This window comes from Tursiops truncatus, chromosome 3 (genome assembly GCF_011762595.2).
Source record: "Tursiops truncatus isolate mTurTru1 chromosome 3, mTurTru1.mat.Y, whole genome shotgun sequence".
Taxonomy (NCBI): Eukaryota; Metazoa; Chordata; class Mammalia; order Artiodactyla; family Delphinidae; genus Tursiops; species Tursiops truncatus.
Window position 1 is genome coordinate 40,254,616 of NC_047036.1, and position 17,787 is coordinate 40,272,402.

The window sequence follows — 17,787 nt, forward strand, 5'->3', positions numbered from 1 at the left end:
CCTTAATTCTCTTCTCTTAACATGAATTTTTTTCCCCTTTAACTCTCTGGATCTTTTTGCAAATGAACCCCTTCCATGAAAAGCCAGCCCCACCTGCCCTTCAACGTATGTAGATATGCTTAAGTTTTGCATTAGTCACACAAATTAGACTTTCCTACCATCTTCTACTACAAATATGTGTCATTGAGCTCTGACAGTGATATCATGGAAATCAAGACACTTCCTGACAAAATCTTGTGTTGCATATAGAATGATATATTTTGTTTAATACATTTATTTCTGCCCTTGTTTTCCAAAGATTTTGTTCCTTTCTGAGCTTCACTACATATTGAGAACAAAACTGGGTTAACTATATCTCATCACCAAACATATATTTATTTCTCTTTTGAATTATCTTATAATTTAAAATCAGGTTCCAGAATAAAGTGGGAGAATGAGCTCCATTTTTACTTAAACTAATTCTTAATTATTAAAGTTTCCCAGAAATCTGTTTCAGAGATGAGCAGGAACTCTCAGGGCAGGAGGTGCTATAAAATTTTTAAATGAGTGGAAGAAAAAAGAAGTTTGCATTAATCAGTGTGTGCTTAACTATCTGGTTTGCCTGTGGATATAAAAATGACACCAAGCCAGGTTATAATCAAGGATGAAACACGACACCCTTTTAATTGTGGACAGAGAGGAAATTAGTTAACCCCCCAGGACATACCTTGCTTATTTTTGCAGTAAAGTTTCGTGAGATTCACTGAATACTTGGGCTCGGTTACTATCAACAAATATACAGCAAGGTCACCTTGGATAAGTACTTTGCTGCACTATTACTGCATTCACAGGCATCCGCATGAGGACAGGGGAGAAGAGTTACACCCTGACATGACCCTGACAGGACAAGGCTGAAGTCACCCTGAAACTCAGTGCATCTAATATAGACCTGGAATGTATAAATTAATAATCTATGACTTGCTGGGCCAGTTTCTCACCGTCCCCATACTCTTCTCTTTCACTTCTCCATAATACTGAGCAGGATGTTCCTTGGGCCTGGAATGACCTTGGCCTTCCTCTTTATGCAGTGAATTCCAGCTCATCCTCCAAGGTCCATGGATTGCCACCTCTTCTATGAAGGCTTCAAACTCAGATGTACCCTCTTCTCAACTTTGGATCAGGGTTCTTTTAGCTTTCTGAAATTTAATGCTTATCCCATGATGATATAATTGTTCATTATTTTATTCCAATTACAAGAATGAAAGCTCAAAGACAGCAGAGATCTTGTCTGTTTTGTTCATTGCTATATCTCCAGGACCTAGGAAAATGCCTCGCACAAAGGAGTTGGATAAATATTTTTTGAATGATTCATTTCTTAGTGTGTGGGCATGTTTGGGGGGTAAGGAAACACAATGAACCAAATAGGGTTGTTATTTTCCATATGATTCAGTTAATTTATGAGAACAGACATAGGAACACATTACTATGACCAGTGGGATTGTAAAGAGGAAATAGACATTGAATTAGACCAAATACTTACATTAAATTTATAGAAGCTAATTAGCTATCATAGGCAAAGTGTGAAATGGTGACATAGTGAGTTTTAAATATATATTTGAGAAAAATAAGTATAGTGAACTGAGACTGTCCAGATTTATCAAAAGTGGCAGGCTCTTGAGGGAAGGATTGAAGTACAGGAAAGAAGAGATTTAGTATCAATGGAATGAAGGAGTGGTGATGGAGAAGGACATGTTTTGTGAGAAAAATGAGCAGACCGTTTATGAACGGAAATTCTGGACAATAAGTTTGAGAAGATGAGCCAGACCAAGACTCAGATATCAGCTACCAATTGTGTGACACTGAGCAAGAAAAACATCTAATCTCCATGAGTTGCAGTTTCCATATTTATACATTGGTAATAATAGCTAGATTTTGCTGTTTCACAAGGTTGGTGGGGATCAAATGAATCAAGATGATTCTGACATAGGCGGACAAACATAAGCATTAAGAAATAGTAGGCTACAAATTGGAATATACATTATGGTTTAAATATTAGAGGGAAAAAATAATGGAAGGAAATTAACTGCACTTGCATGAGAATGATATGATTATGAGTGATCTTTCTCCCCCTAATTTTGTCTATATTCCATATCATTATCAAAGAACACATATTCATTAAAAATTCATTTCATTCAACAAATATTATCCTAGGTGCTGGGAAAGTAGGAGTGAATAAAAGAAATAAGATCTGAGCTCTCAAGTCGCTTAGATTTTAGTAGGCAGAGAGACACAGAACAATACAGATACATAAGATCACTTCAGATGATAAGCGCTGCGATGTTGGGGTAATGATGGAGAAGGATGTTGCTGGTAGAGGAGTGAGGGGAGGTCTCTACGAGAACAGCAGAGACTTGAGCAAAGACTTAAATGGTGAATAGGTGGCAGGACACAAATACCGAGTGGGGAAGAGTGCTGTAGGCAGTGGGTCAAGCCGCTGCAAAGGCCATAAGCAGAATGAACCGGATGTGTTCAAGGGACAGAAGGAGAGCCAGAGTGGCTGGAGCACAGTGAGCGAGGACAGTGGTGGAAAGTGAAAGTCACCAGATACACAAGGGCCAGATCATGAAGGGCTTTTGAAACTGTGGTAAGGAAATTGGATTTTATTCTCAGACATTGGGGTATTTTAAGCAGAGAGATGAAATAATATGATTTACATTTTTTAACTCATAGTTTATATATGTATGTATAGACACATGCATATATGTATGTAAACACATAGTATATACATATAAGTATGTATGTACACATTTGGGCGTATATATAATAAAATTTAACTGCTACGTGATAAAATGGACTCCATCGTGATTTCATGTCATGCCATGATCTGCCAAGGTCTAATTAATAGGGAAAAAAATGAGGTCATTATATATATAACCATATGTGGTCTTTCTAGCAAAAGATATTTTAAAAGAGGAGACAGTTTGATATCACCTCCCCAAGCTTTTACTAGTTTGTTAGATAATTGGTAACGTATTTAAATAGGATTTATTGAGTTCTGCACTATGAGGTAAAGTTAAACTGTTGATTGGAAACACCAATATTCTGAATGTCAGTTCTGGTTCTCTGCTTACTTTGCTACATTATTTTCGTTTGCATTTTATTTCCTGAAAAGTATAAAGAAGCAGTGGTGCATATCAAAAATAGATATTAAGGAGAAAATGTGCACATGTGAAGCCGTGTAGATTTTGCTACAGAGTATTTGAAAATTATGATTTGTCCTTCTCTTCCTGGCAACACATTTATTTCTAAAAAATAATAGTGACCTGAGCGCTCTTGAGTGAACAGATCCACAGTAGAATGATCTTGGCAGGTAAAGAGGCACGTCAACTACTTTAAGTCCCCAAAGCTTCATCACTGACCTCATTATTCCTTTGGAGCACATTTCAGAATCTGTCCCCAGAAGTACACGGGCATAATGGAAGAGCCAGCCCTTTTCCTCCATCCTTTCAATGCCTGAAACAATAGATTTATGAAATACTGTGCACTTCCAATGTGGCCCAGAAAGTGGGTTATTCCTTTGTGAAAACACATATTGATGGAACTTTGATGTCAGTTTTGAAAAGTCCACTCTGCCTTCAGTGTCTGCTAAGGTAACTACTGATCTCAAACAGCTTGAAATCTGTTCCCATCTCCATAGAGAATGTTAATATCCACACAATCTTCTTTCTCTAGAACATAGGATGACCAGCATTAATGCTATCAGTGTCAGAGGGGGAGACTTCATCAACCTTACTCTTTCCCCTCTTTCCCTTTCCATCACAAACAAGGTTTTTTAAAAAGGTCTATCCAGGCTTTATCCTATCAAGGCCTTTGTTGTTTCTGAAAATGAATATCATTTCTCGAACACTCAGAAAGAAGCATCAGAAAGCAAAACCACTTTTGCAGTTCCTGCTGGAATAAAAGATATGACCCCTTTCCCTTACATTTCATTCTCAGAAATGATCCTTTCTGAAAAAAATGATACAATTTTCAAGCAGCTGTGATTTTTTTTTTACCTCCTTTGATGTATTCAGCAATGCTCTTTCAACAGACATTTCATATAGAGTTCGTGTCAAGGTCTTCAGGGAGATTCAGAAGAAATAGAAGATAACCTTCCAACCCTGCCCTTGGGTGGTTTAGAGTCTTGCATTAGGAAGGACAAATAGAACTGAAGTTACTTAATCCCTAGAGGTAATATGTTGTTTAAGAATTCAAGCTCTTCAGTCAGACAGCCCTGTGTTCAAATCCTGCCCTTCCCTTATCACTTTCTACCTGTGAGACACACTTATCTCCAGGAACCTCAGAAATTTCTGCAAAACAAATATAATATTAGCAATCAGGGAATTCCCTGGCTGTCCAGTGCTTAGGACTCCATGCTTCTATTGCAGCGGACACAGGTTTGATCCCTGGTTGGGGAACTGAGATCCTGCAAGCCGTGCTGTGTGGCCAAAAAAAAAAAAAAACCAATCATATTTTAGGATTTCTATGAAGATGAATGAAATAATGAATCATGGAAGTAGAGTACTTAGCATGGTGTCAGGGCCCCAAATTAGTACTTAAAAATCAGTAGCCACTATTTCTTGGTAAACATTGATAAAGAGAATAATTATTACTTCAAACACTTTTTTTAAGCGGCCTTTGATAATTATATTACAAACTTTTATTCACAAATTGTAAATATGGACTACGTTTTCATTTTTCCTTCATAGGCATTTTAAATTGCTGTGTGGCGTACAATGTTGGTCTCCCGGAAGCAAAGATATTTTCTGGTCCTTCAAGTGAACAGTTTGGCTATGCAGTGCAGCAGTTCATAAATCCAGAAGGCAACTGGTAAGAATAGTCTCTTCTTTATGACTTCAGTAAAAACACTAAATAAATTTAATATTTGACTACAATTGCTTGTTCAGATTGGTGCATGTATATGTTATTAATGGGTAGTCCTCAAATATCCTTAAATGAAGGATTTTTCTTTGGGAGTCGGTAACTCTCAGATTAATAACTGATGGGATGGCATAAAGGTACTTTTTTTAAACCTAGATAGAAACTTTTCTATAAATATTCCATAGTAAATTCATAATACCAGGTTTTGACCATTTGATGTTAGATAGATAGATAAATAGATTTGTCTTCCTTTCTTACTCTGTAAACTGGTATCCATTAGGCTTTGTAAATGCTCAGCTGGCTAGTGCTGCTGCTGGACCATTTCTAGGTGGTAGAATTGTTCCCTAAATTTTCTCCTTGAGCAAAGCTTTGTCTACTGGCTTCATTCTAAGTCAGCATTCCCTACTCCAGGTGACAAAGGGTCCTCACAAGCATTCATGCTCCTTTTTGCAGCAGAAGGCTCCAGACAGATCCTAGCTCAACTAGAACTCTTTCCAAAGAATAACTGGGCTGTTGTTGGCTTATCAAATAAGGGCTATAATTTATACCTGTCAACTAAAAAAATTATTCATACCCTAAAAGATGAGAGTTATGTTTTATCCGGTGGGAAATTTTAGGACTTCAAGCCCTGGAGGCCGCATCTCAAGTAACTCTGAGAGAACTGCTCCCAGGAGGCGAGGGGGCAGCCAGGATATATAAGAGTTTTGCAACAAAGAGCAGGTAGTCTGAATGTCAAAAGAAGGAAAAGAATAAAATATATAGGAATAAACCTATCTAAGGAGACAAAAGACCTGTATGCAGAAAATTATAAGACACTGATGAAAGAAATTAAAGATGATACAAACAGATGGAGAGATATACCATGTTCTTGGATTGGAAAAATCAACATTGTGAACATGACTCTACTACCCAAAGCAATCTACAGATTCAATGCAATCCCTATCAAACTACCACTGGCATTTTTCACAGAACTAGAACAAAAAATTTCACAGTTTGTATGGAAACACAAAATGCCCCGAATAGCCAAAACAATCTTGAGAATGAAAAACGGAGCTGGAGGAATCAGGCTCCCTGACTTCCGACTATACTACAAAGCTACAGTAATCAAGACAGTGTGGCACTGGCACAAAAACAGAAAGACAGATCAATGGAACAGGATAGAAAGCCCAGAGATAAACCCACACACATATGGTCACCTTATCTTTGATAAAGGAGGCAGGAATGTACAGTGGAGAAAGGACAGCCTCTTCAATAAGTGGTGCTGGGAAAACTGGACAGCTACATGTAAAAGTATGAGATTAGATCACTCCCTAACACCATACACAAAAATAAGCTCAAAATGGATTAAAGACCTAAATGTAAGGCCAGAAACTATCAAACTCTTAGAGGAAAACATAAGCAGAACAATCTATGACATAAATCACAGCAAGATCCTTTTTGACCCACCTCCTAGAGAAATGGAAATAAAAACAAAAATAAACAAATGGGACCTAATGAAACTTAAAATCTTTTGCACAGCAAAGGAAACCATAAACAAGACCAAAAGACAACCCTCAGAATGGGAGAAAATATTTGCAAATGAAGAAACTGACAAAGGATTAATCTCCAAAATTTATAAGCAGCTCATGCAGCTCAATAACAAAAAAACAAACAACCCAATCCAAAAATGGGCAGAAGATCTAAATAGACACTTCTCCAAAGAAGATATACAGGTTGCCAACAAACACATGAAAGAATGCTCAACATCATTAATCATTAGAGAAATGCAAATCAAAACTACAATGAGATACCATCTCACACCAGTCAGAATGGCCATCATCAAAAAATCTACAAACAATAAATGCTGGAGAGGGTGTGGAGAAAAGGGAACACTCTTGCACTGCTGGTGGGAATGTCAATTGGTACAGCCACTATGGAGAACAGTATAGAGGTTCCTTAAAAAGCTACAAATGGAACTACCATACGACCCAGCAATCCCACTACTGGGCATATACCCTGAGAAAACCATAATTCAAAAAGAGTCATGTACCAAAATGTTCATTGCTGCTCTATTTACAGTAGCCAGGAGATGGAAGCAACCTAAGTGTCCATCATCGGATGAATGGATAAAGAAGATGTGGCACATATATACAATGGAATATTACTCAGGCATAGAAAGAAACGAAATTGAGTTAATTGTAGTGAGGTGGATGGACCTAGAGTCTGTCATACAGAGTGAAGTAAGTCAGAAAGAGAAAGACAAATACCGTATGCTAACACATATATATGGAATCTAAGGGGGAAAAAAATGTCATGAAGAACCTAGGGGTAGGACGGGAGTAAAGAAGACACAGACCTACTAGAGAATGGACTTGAGGATATGGGGAGGGGGAAGGGTAAGCTGTGACAAAGCGAGAGAGTGGCATGGACATATATACACTACCAAACGTAAAATAGATAGCTAGTGGGAAGCAGCCGCATAGCACAGGGAGATCAGCTCGGTGCTCTGTGACCACCCAGAGGGGTGGGTTAGGGAGGGTGGGAGGGTGGGAGACGCAAGAAGGAAGAGATATGGGAACATATGTATACGTATAACTGATTCACTTTGTTATAAAGCAGAAACTAACACACCATTGTAAAGCAATTATACTCCAATAAAGATGTAAAAAACTTAATTAAAAAAAAAGATTACTGTTAATTAAAGAAAGCCAGATATGTCAAGTTAAAGAATTTAGCGCTTTTCTATGTGGGGAAGATGCAAGAATCTGAACTCACTGAAATCATTCCTTTGATGTGCACCTCAGCTATCTGGGGCCAGTATCCTGTGTTTTCGTACCCTGAGTTTCCTCAGGGCTCACGGAAGGGAGTGGCTGCAGTCTGTTGGCTGCCAGATGGCAGGTGTTCTTTCCTTCCTGTGCCCTCAGGGCTCATCAGCTCATCATCGGCTGTGGCTGCAATGCTGATGACTGTGGCATCCTTTGTTTACCCATATGGCAGGCAGTATTCCATCTTTCATACCCTTTTTCCTGTGTGAACTTATGTAAAACATGGAATTCAAAGAAACACTTATCCACATTTTGAAGCGTGCCTGTCTGTATGATGGGGAAGCAAAATGAAATTATCACTCATACGGGTAGTGTGTCACAGAAGACATCTTGGAGGAGGTGAATCATGAGGTGGGTCTTAAGAGTGGAGATGAACAGGTGGGAGAATATTGTGAACTCATTCCTGCTTCAGAGCTTCGGTGCACACGCTTTTCTCCTGGAAGGGACAGTCTTCCCAGGATTTTGTCTCTTATTTCTCAGTTTTGCTCAAATGCCTCTTGCTCAGAGAGACCTTTCAGAGCCAGCCTGTCTGAATTAGCACTTCACAACACCTCCCAGTCACCCTCTAGCCTTTTATGTTGGTTTTTTTTCTAAATAGCAGTTAGTACTATCTGAAATTATCTTTATATGTTTGTGTGGTCATTATGCATCTTCTGCTCTGTCTCCGAGGATAGGGACGTTGCTTTGTGCACTGGTACGTGCTCAGAACCCAGAGTGTCACCTGGCATCGAGTAGAGGGGTCACTAACTACTTGTTGAATTACTGAATGAAAGCCCTAGTCCCCACTGATTCACCCGAGGTAGTCTACAAAGTGATCTCTAGCAGACAGACTTACGTAGGCGCTGGACAAGACCTTCAGACGCACTCTCATGGTCCACTTCATAAGTGTGGCCTTGCTGAGGACAACCTGGCATTAAACTTGAGGTTATTCTTTTTAAGTAACAGTTTTTCTGGGACAGAGAAAGAGGCACCATTAGCAATAGATGCTGATAGGGATGATAAGTCTGTCAAGGATTGTAGGCAACTCAAGCACTGGCCACACTGCAGGTTGGAAGTTAAGACCAAAAGGGACAAAGTTGACAGGAACCTAGCAGGCAGAGTCCTGGCAAAGTGAGCCATATCTCCTTTCTCTTTCCAGGACTCCCTCTAAGCACACAAAGTGTTGCTAAAAGACAAATATGTTAACTGTTTATGGTGAGATTCTGGTGCTGATGGTGTTATGTCAAGACCGGGGACACCAGGCATTTCTAAATCCAGCCTTGACCTTCTCATGACATTCTGGAAAGATATATAAACACAAGACAATGGTTAGTGGCCAACAAGGTAGCACTCTACTATTGGCTGGGCTGGTGATTTTAGCTCCACTATAGAGCTTTCTGGTTAGATGTAGTATGAGGCTTACTGAGGCCTTCCTTCCCTCAAGCCTCCGTATAACCACCAGCTGGTATGTGCATACCCCACCCCCAGGAAGAAGAGAAGGGAGCATCTTACCTGAGGGCTACAGCCTGTGAAGGTGTGAAGCAGAAGGGAAAGAGAACAGAACTTGGCCTGGCATGCCAGCCTGGGTCCCTCACTGATCTGGCCTTGTAACATCCAAGTCACGGACATGATTTTCTAACGCACCACAGGCTGGATGCTATGTGAGGTGCAGGAAGTACAAAACAGAGACCTTGAGTTGAAGGCACGTGGAGTCGAGTCAGTGAGGAAGATGGATGTGCAGAGCAGGCAGTCGTGAATAGCGCCAGAGGCATAAGTGCCAACCCCACAGTCAACAGCATGTGTGCCTTTAGTGTCACTTGCTATATTAACTTCCTATTAAAAGCTCCTTTTCTGAAAATGAAGCTAAATTTTCTGAAGATCTAGCTTTCTAAAGAAGCTAAATTCTTTAACTTGACATATCTGGTTTTCTTTAATGAACAGTCATCTTTTGACATTCAGACTACCTGCCTTTGTTGCAAAACTCTTATATATCCTGGCTCCCCCCTCGCCTCCTGGGAGCAGTTCTCTCAGGGTTACTTGAGATGCGGCCTCCAGGGCTTGAAGTCCTAAAATTTCCCACCGGATAAAACATAACTCTCATTTTTTAGCGTGTGAATAATTTTTTAAGTTGACAGGTATAAATTATAGCCCTTATTTGATAAGCCAACAACAGCCCAGTTATTATTTGGAAAGAGTTCTAGTTGAGCTAGGATCTGTCTGGAGGCTTCTGCTGCAAAAGGGAGCATGAATGCTTGTGAGGACCCTTTGTCACCTGCAGTAGGGAACGCTGACTTAGAATGAAGCCAGTAGACAGAAACCAAGGCCTGGGACACTAAAGGGACAGGGTTCCGTCCTGACCTCTCTCGCTAGCTAGCCCTGCCAAGGTGCCTTGCTTAAAGGGCAGGGATGAGCACGATCCAGGTGAGTGGGCTTTCCCGCTCCAGTGCTGGGGTGGCCGTGGGTAGGTCCAGCAGCGTTCACAATCCTGCGGCTCAAGGAACATAACACGAAACTTGGAATACAGAGTTGCCTGTTTGCTTTGACAATTGGCACCGTGCCCTTCCCCACTCCTAATTTATGACAATTGCACAGACATTATGGGAGTAGCAGATGTGGGAAAGACTGTTTAAACATTAACTTTTCTTCTGATACTAATCAAGTTAACCTCGGGCACAGAAAGTGATTTTACTATGAATTTCTTTAATAAACTGTGAGTGTTTTTCCCTTAGACTTTATATACGTAGTACACACTCACACACACATCCCTTTATTTTTTTTACTCCCTACTGCCTGTTGTGAAGCTGCTGTCTTGGCCGTGTTTTCCTCTGATCGCTTGGACTTTCTTTACAATCTGTCTTGTTGAGCCCCGACTCTATCTTTCAGCCCTTTCCTGCCTTCTGACAACTCGTTTAGAGCTCTAGTCTGAGTTTTCTTAAATCACACTCCACTATTTTTAAAGTACAACTTTAGCTGTTCCATATGTCCCATTTTTCTAAGAATTTATAGGCATATTTTGCACTGGGATCTACAAGATTTTAACAAAATAATCTTGACTCCTTTGCTAGTTTTATTTATTATACTTTTATTACACTGTGGACTTTTATTCTAAAAACAGTAGTAATACGGCTTTGCAAATTCTTGAAACTTTCTCATGGTCTCCCATGAGCTGGATGACTTTAAGAGCAAGATTACCTCACAAATAGAGCACCAGAGCACTCTACCTGTGTGGAAAGCTGTGGTCTCTTCTCCCCTGAGTGAGACCCACAGAGGGTCATTCCGCTTTGGAGCCCTCGCTTTATACACAGGATGTCCGAATGTAGGTGATGCAATCCTTATCACGAACAGTTACACAAAGGATCGTGATATGGTTAAAGTCATTTCCTGGAATCTTGTGGTGACATGCACTCTTTCTGTTTGTCTCATCTGAGGGCCTGTCCCAAGAACCGTTTGAGCTCATTATATGACTCAAAAACCTTAGGACACTGTAATCGCTTGTGTGACGAGGACTGTCTGGGAATTGAGGGTATTTCCAGTTGTAGAAATGTATTTTCTTGTTCTATTGAGGACCAGTGCATGCTTGTTCTTTAAGAGGAGAAATATAATGAACAAGTGTCATAGCCAAAAAAAAAAAACCTTCCATCTATATATAGTATAGCTTTTACTTTTTATAAATTTATTTATTTATTTAATTTATTTTGGCTGCATTGGGTCCTCATTGCTGCACATGGGCTTCCTCTAGATGCGTTGAGCGGGGGCTACTCTTTGTTGAGGTGCATGGGCTTCTCATTGCGGTGGCTTCTCTTGTTGCGGAGCGGGCTCAGTAGTTGTGGCTCATGGGCTCTAGAGCGCAGGCTCAGTAGTTGTGGCACACGGGCTTAGTTGCTCCACGACACATGGGATCTTCCTGGACCAGGGCTCGAACCCATGTCCCCTGCATCGGCAGGTGGATTCTTAACCACTGAGCCATGAGGGAAGTCCCCATTTTTACTTTTTAATTAAGAAAAATTGTAGTAAAGCATTACGTGTGTTACAAATATAACAGATTGTACAAAATATCTCTTGTAGAGAATTTTAGATAAAAAAGAAGTAACATTCAATTCTGCAACAGACATCAAAGATTATGTTGTATAGTACATTGGTTGGTAAGTTCTTTGCCAAACACCTAATACTCATGATGAATCTTTAAGAGCTTTGTCAAATAATTACCCATTTTACAAATGAGAGGAGAGGAGTGAGACTTAGAAAGCTTTATTAGTTCGCCTAAGTTTACAGAGCTAAGAAGTAATAAGCATAGGGTAGATGAATGCAAACAGAGGTAAGGTGTTCCAAGTGGACATATTTTTATAAGCAACCAGGGAAGAAAGTGGCAGAATGTAATTGGCATTTATAAATAATATTTAAATATAATTTTCATATAAACTTTATAAAGTAAGATAAACTTCATTTAGCATTTTGAATGAAAAATTGTTACAGAAAAGGGTTGCCTGGGATGACAGTTCCCATCTGTCTTTTCATTCTCTCATAGACAGGGATTTGTCATATAAATCAAGAGCCAGAACAGAAGGGCTTTACCCTCAGCTTCCCCATCACTAGCTGGGTGACTTTGGGAAAGTCACACAACCTCTCTAGAGCACAAAGAAAATGCCATCCTGACCAAACCAGAAGTTTTTAGCACCTTGTAAGAGAATAAAACACTTCAAAAACTAAACTACTGTGCACATGTGAGGTACTCTCATTAGCTCCTTGTAAAAATATACAGGAGGAAAATCAGGATTTTAAATAACTAGTTCCTCCCCACCTCCCCCCACTGCCTCATCCTCAGCCATTTCTCATCTGTCACTTTAGCTTTGGTCCATTTCTTCTTCTTCTTGGCCAAGGATGCTATTCTGATCCCTTTTCCAAAATAATCATGTCTTTGTCTTTCATTATGTAGCCTTTAAATGTTAGCCAATATCCTCCTTTATGTCTCTTTCCAAAGGTAAAATTCTCTTGACAGGTTTTCCTGGTAGTGCCATTTAACATGCTTACGTTGCTTATTCACAAGGTTTGCTTTTATTTTAAATCCATGACATATATATTCCTTTCTGTTCTTCCATTACATTTTAGTTATTTTCACCAACTTCTAACTTAGTCATATTTTTGATTCCGCAAAGGCATTAGAAGTCTGACTGTAATATATCCTTGCAGTTTTAAGTTTAAAAAACTTACTGTTAACATTTTTATAACTAATTATTATGCTATTGTCATGTACTTAAACCAACACTATTAATATAGGTATACAAAGTGGCGTGTTTCCTATCAACAATGACTTTCCCTTGGCTGGCAGTAGGGGCAGGGTAAGTAGGGAACCAAGTACCTTTTAGACCCCCATGGACCACTCTAGTTGAGTTGATTCTAGTTGATTCACCTACCTTTGTCACATCATAGTTGTTAATTTTTTTCCACTAAGTTAAGGTTATCTTTATAGCTAAATTTTTTAAATGGTTTGCATTATAGTAGAAAGGGCACTTGAAATGTTCCCTGCTCTGGACACAAATTTGTATGCCCATCTTTTGTGACTTGCATGTGGAATAGATCTGCTGCTCCGGAGTATCTGGAGACCTTCAGTGATCTGTGGAAATCCTCTGTGCCTCACCAGCTAGTCTTATCATTTTAAGCTTTCCTCTGTGTTAATGCCTGAATGTCTGTTTTTAGAATGAGTTCATTCACGATGGTGCTGGGACTCACACACACACACACACACACCTTCCTGGCGGCTACTTGTCTGAAACTTTTCCATCCATCAACTCCGTCCGAAGAAGGATCTGGTTAATGCTAAGTGGCACAGGTGGAACCTATTTGTTAATTTACTTAGGGCCCAGGTGACAGGACAACAGTGAGTAGCTTTCCTGGAAGAGTTCTAAGTCAGCTTAATACGGCAGAAAGAATTGGAGGTTTGCAGTGAAAGGGCAGATCTAGACTTTGCTGCTCATCAGACAGAGTCAGTTTCTTTATATGAAAACAGGAGTAGTCATAATATTGGATCTCACAGAGTATTTATAAGGATCAAAGAAGATCCTTATAAAATAAAGGATAAAATGTGCTTTATAAAGTGTAAAGTAGTTTACAAATATGGTTGCTTTTCCAGTTCTTAGCATTGATAGCCATCTGCCGAAGCACCTATTTAAAAGGTACTATCTCATGGGCTTTGACTTATAAAAATGTGTGACCTTAAAAGCATTCCTTTCCTCCCCGCCGGGGCGCAAGAATGTGGAATTTGTACCATCACAAGACTTTAAATGGACTATTTTGGCTTTTGAGTTTAACTTCAGGAAAACTGCATGTTGGATGAGTCAACGTAACAGAATCAGTTTTTATGGATTCAATTGCTTCCAGTGCAAAAGCTAATTTCCAGGATTTTTGTGAGACAGAACAGTAGGCTTAAGATGTTCTAGCAGTAATGAAGTCGGTGGACTTCGCACTGGGGAACTGAAAGACCTTGAGAGTGTATCCGTCCCACTGTTTGAGGAAGTGATCTGGCGGCCACAGAAGTCTGAGGCAGCATGATGAGGCCAGGAGACTGAAACTGCCTTTCAACGTATGCCAAAGAGTTTAGCTATTAAATTTATAATTGCAGTGTTTCCCAGCCAAGAGCTGAAAATGAACTCTCTTACCCATCTTCTCCCTTCCTAGAGATGTGAAGTCTTACAGGTGAATTCTTCCCATCACCAGCTCCTTTTATGTTCCAAGCAGGTAGCCATATGGAACTCAGCGGACTCCTTGTGTTGTCAATGGCCTGGAATGAAATATAAGGAATAGTATTTATATTTATAAGCTGTAGGCTTTGAAATTTCTCATCTTAATGTGGGTATTATATGTAGTAAGCTTCTAATGGCAAACAAAATACCACCATGGATGGCTGATAGACATCGCCAACTGAAAACACCTCCTCCTGACCTTCTGAGCTTCCCTTGCCTCAAAATCTTGCTCTACTGACCGTATCCCCCTTATCTGATGATGGCCGCTCGGTTGCTTTTAGTTCTAGCTGAAAACCTTGGGGTCATCCTTTGAGTTTTTTTTTTATTATTATTCAAACACTAACCTCTCAAGAAATCCTGCTGGCCCTACCTTCAAAATATATCTGAAATAAGGACACTTGTCACCACCTTCCCTTCTGCCAGCCCCGTAGGAGCCTGGCATCACCTCTTGCCTGTATTATCCCAGGTGCCTTCTAAGTGCTTCACCTGTTCTGCCTTTACCCCCATGCAATCATTCTCAACAGAGAAGCCTTCAGAATCCTTCTGAAATATGTCAGATCATACCACTACTGTGCTCAGAACACTCCAATGACTTTCTTTCTCATAGTTCACTCAGAGGGAAAACTGAGTCCTTATGATTTCATACAAGGCTCTACAAGATCTGGGCCCATTACCAGCATGACCTCATCTCTTACAATTTCCCCCTTGTGCATTCTGGTCCAGCCACAGGGCTTTTGCACTTGCTGTTCCCATAGCCAGGACTATTCCTGGCTCTTACGGTTTTACTCCTTTCCCTCCATCTACTCTTTACTTAAATGTCACCTCAGTGAGGCCTTCCCTGGCCCTCCTAATAAAGATTATAACACCCTCCACCTCACGCTCCTAACTTTATCCTCCTCACTTTTCCCACAAAGCCCTGATCACTATCACCATATGTTTTACTTACTTATTACACTTATTGTCTGTCTTTTCCCACTAGAATGTAGCCTCTGTGAGGCCATAAATTTTTGACTGACTTACTCTCTAATATCTCCCCAGTGCCTAGAATTGAGTCTGGCACACAGTTGGCCTGGCCACCAGGTACAGCGTCACAGGTTGTATACTGCACAAGGCCAGGGCACACCATGCATGTGGGAATGGTACCTGCTAGAGCTGTGCAACATGTCAGCCCCCAAAGATCTTAAAAAACATTTATTGAATCAAACAAAACATGCTTTGCCCTAGTCAATATTTTTAAGTGCACCTCTGTCCATAATCTCTGGAAAAGTCTCTAGTATCGAAGGAACGCTTGGAGAGTTTAGAAAATCACAGACCAAAGGAAGATATTTATAACAGCCCCCGGATTGTGGGTTTAAAACTACCTACACCACCGTAAATACTGTTTACTAACTAAACAAAGTATTTTGAATTCCACTGGAGGTGGGCAGATTGGCTATGTTTTGGAACTCTATATAATCACTATTTTCCCACAAGATAATTGAACAGTAAGTGTTATTTTAAGTCGTCTTGGAAGAATTCCCAGTTTCACTGTAGGAAAAGAGGAGTTTATATCTTGGGATTTTGTTTCGTTTTGAGAATCAGCACGCACGACGGTTCACGCAGCTCTTTGTCTGGTTGTGATTAAATTAAATCCATAACTTCAAAGAGGCTTTGCCGCATTTCCGCAGGGTTTACCTACCAACGTATCCCATTCCACACCTTTATAACATCCTCTCCTGGCATGTTTCTTCCTGCTACAGCTGATTACATAAAATTTTTATAGATCAATATATCTGCCTCCCTCATCTTTCTGTCTGATTAATTTGAGAATGTCACAGTTCCCTCGGAGTAACCATGGGTGATGTCATAGCCTTTCCTTGTGAGGGTGAGTTGTCAGGAACGAGGATTTCACTGGGTGCAAGGGAGGAGGAGAATCTACTGGAAACACTGCCAATAAAGGAGGTGAGCAATGATTTTACAAACATTCTCTGTAGTCACTAGTATGACCTGTGACTTCCTAATGTGGTTCACAGTATTTAAAGAATGAATCATACACGATGAGGATATCCTTGCTGTTCTTCAGCAGTCGCCAAAATGGTCCGGTTGCCACCGTCCTCCATTGTTTTGGGTTAAGAGTTCAATATGGCATAATGCTGCCAGAGATTTATGTGTTCTGTGTGAGAATCTCAGGTCCTTTCATAAATTCCTTGTTGAGGGGCACACAGCTGCACAGATGCTTGCCTTCTCTTCTTCCTGTCTGATGAACGGGGTGGGGGTGGGGGTAACTTTCACGGTGGTGGTGGAGATGTCATCATCTCCCAGAGCCTCGAGGTTGTCAAATCATGAATTCTGGGAGGGGATAGGAGGGGGTGGGGGGAGAGTGTCCAGGGAATGTCGATAGGAAACAGCAAGTGGGCTTTTGAGCTTTCTCACTGAGAAAACAGGTAGCTAGTGATGCAGCTTTACTGCTGGAGGCTCTGAGGAACAAAATGGTTCAATTTTAGGTGAGAAACACTAAACTTTTGTTTCTCAGTGTGTTTCTCTGGAATATGCTGAGGGTGGGTGGGAAAGGCGCACAGCAGAAGCCGCACAAATGACCACATTTGGGACCATCTGAACATACGCTGCTCTTCCCTGTCTGTAAACAGTACGCCCCCCATCTCAGTAGGTGTGGCCTGACCCTCAAGTTCCAGTTCCTACTCCTTGATGATTCTGGAGCCCAACCCATCTGTTCAGACAGTTTTCCCAACCTGGGCCCTTTGCCAGGCCTTCTTGCCACTAATAGGAAAGAGAATAAATAGGCTAAGGGTCAAGAGCTTGGGCGTCAGAATCAGTTATGCTTGGCTCTCACAACCTAGTTGCTCATCTCTCTGTGTCTCAGCGATTCTGTATGGAAAATGGAGATAACATAATCTCAGACTCGTTTTGCACAGGAAGTTAATAATGTCCAGAAAGCTCTCATTCAGTACCAGCTGTTGTAAGATTTGCTGTAATTAATATCAATTCCCAGCATGTAAAGGGGCAAAGCCACACTTCCTATTAGAGTTCCTTGCTATCAGGTGCCATGTTGTTCCCTACAGACTCCTCAGTCAGCTTTTGTTTAAAAAATAAAGACACAAGTTAGACGCATCATGGATATGTGGAGACTGAATCAGGAACAGCAGATAGAGCAGTGACCATATAATGCTTTCCTCTCAACTTGGTGGAGTTTTTTCACCTCTTGTTGTTTGTCTGTTTTTTCTTCAATTTGGACAGAAAGAAATGCTCCTCAATAAAAACAGAACTAAAAATTTTCTACTCAACTTCTCCTCAAGTAAGAGAATTCTCTTAGGTAATAATGTAGAATCAACACAACATCGTAAATCAACTATACTCCAATACAATTTTTT

At 40.4% G+C, this 17,787-nt stretch overlaps 1 protein-coding gene across 1 annotated transcript in view; it reads left to right on the forward strand.

Moving 5' to 3' along the window:
- ITGA2 (integrin subunit alpha 2) overlaps window positions 1-17,787 on the forward strand; it is a 102,971-nt gene that overhangs the window by 18,426 nt on the left and 66,758 nt on the right. Inside the window, exon 2 of the mRNA XM_033852854.2 lies at window positions 4,728-4,848. Coding sequence (XP_033708745.1) covers window positions 4,728-4,848 — 121 coding nt within the window. The remainder of the gene's footprint in view (window positions 1-4,727; window positions 4,849-17,787) is intronic.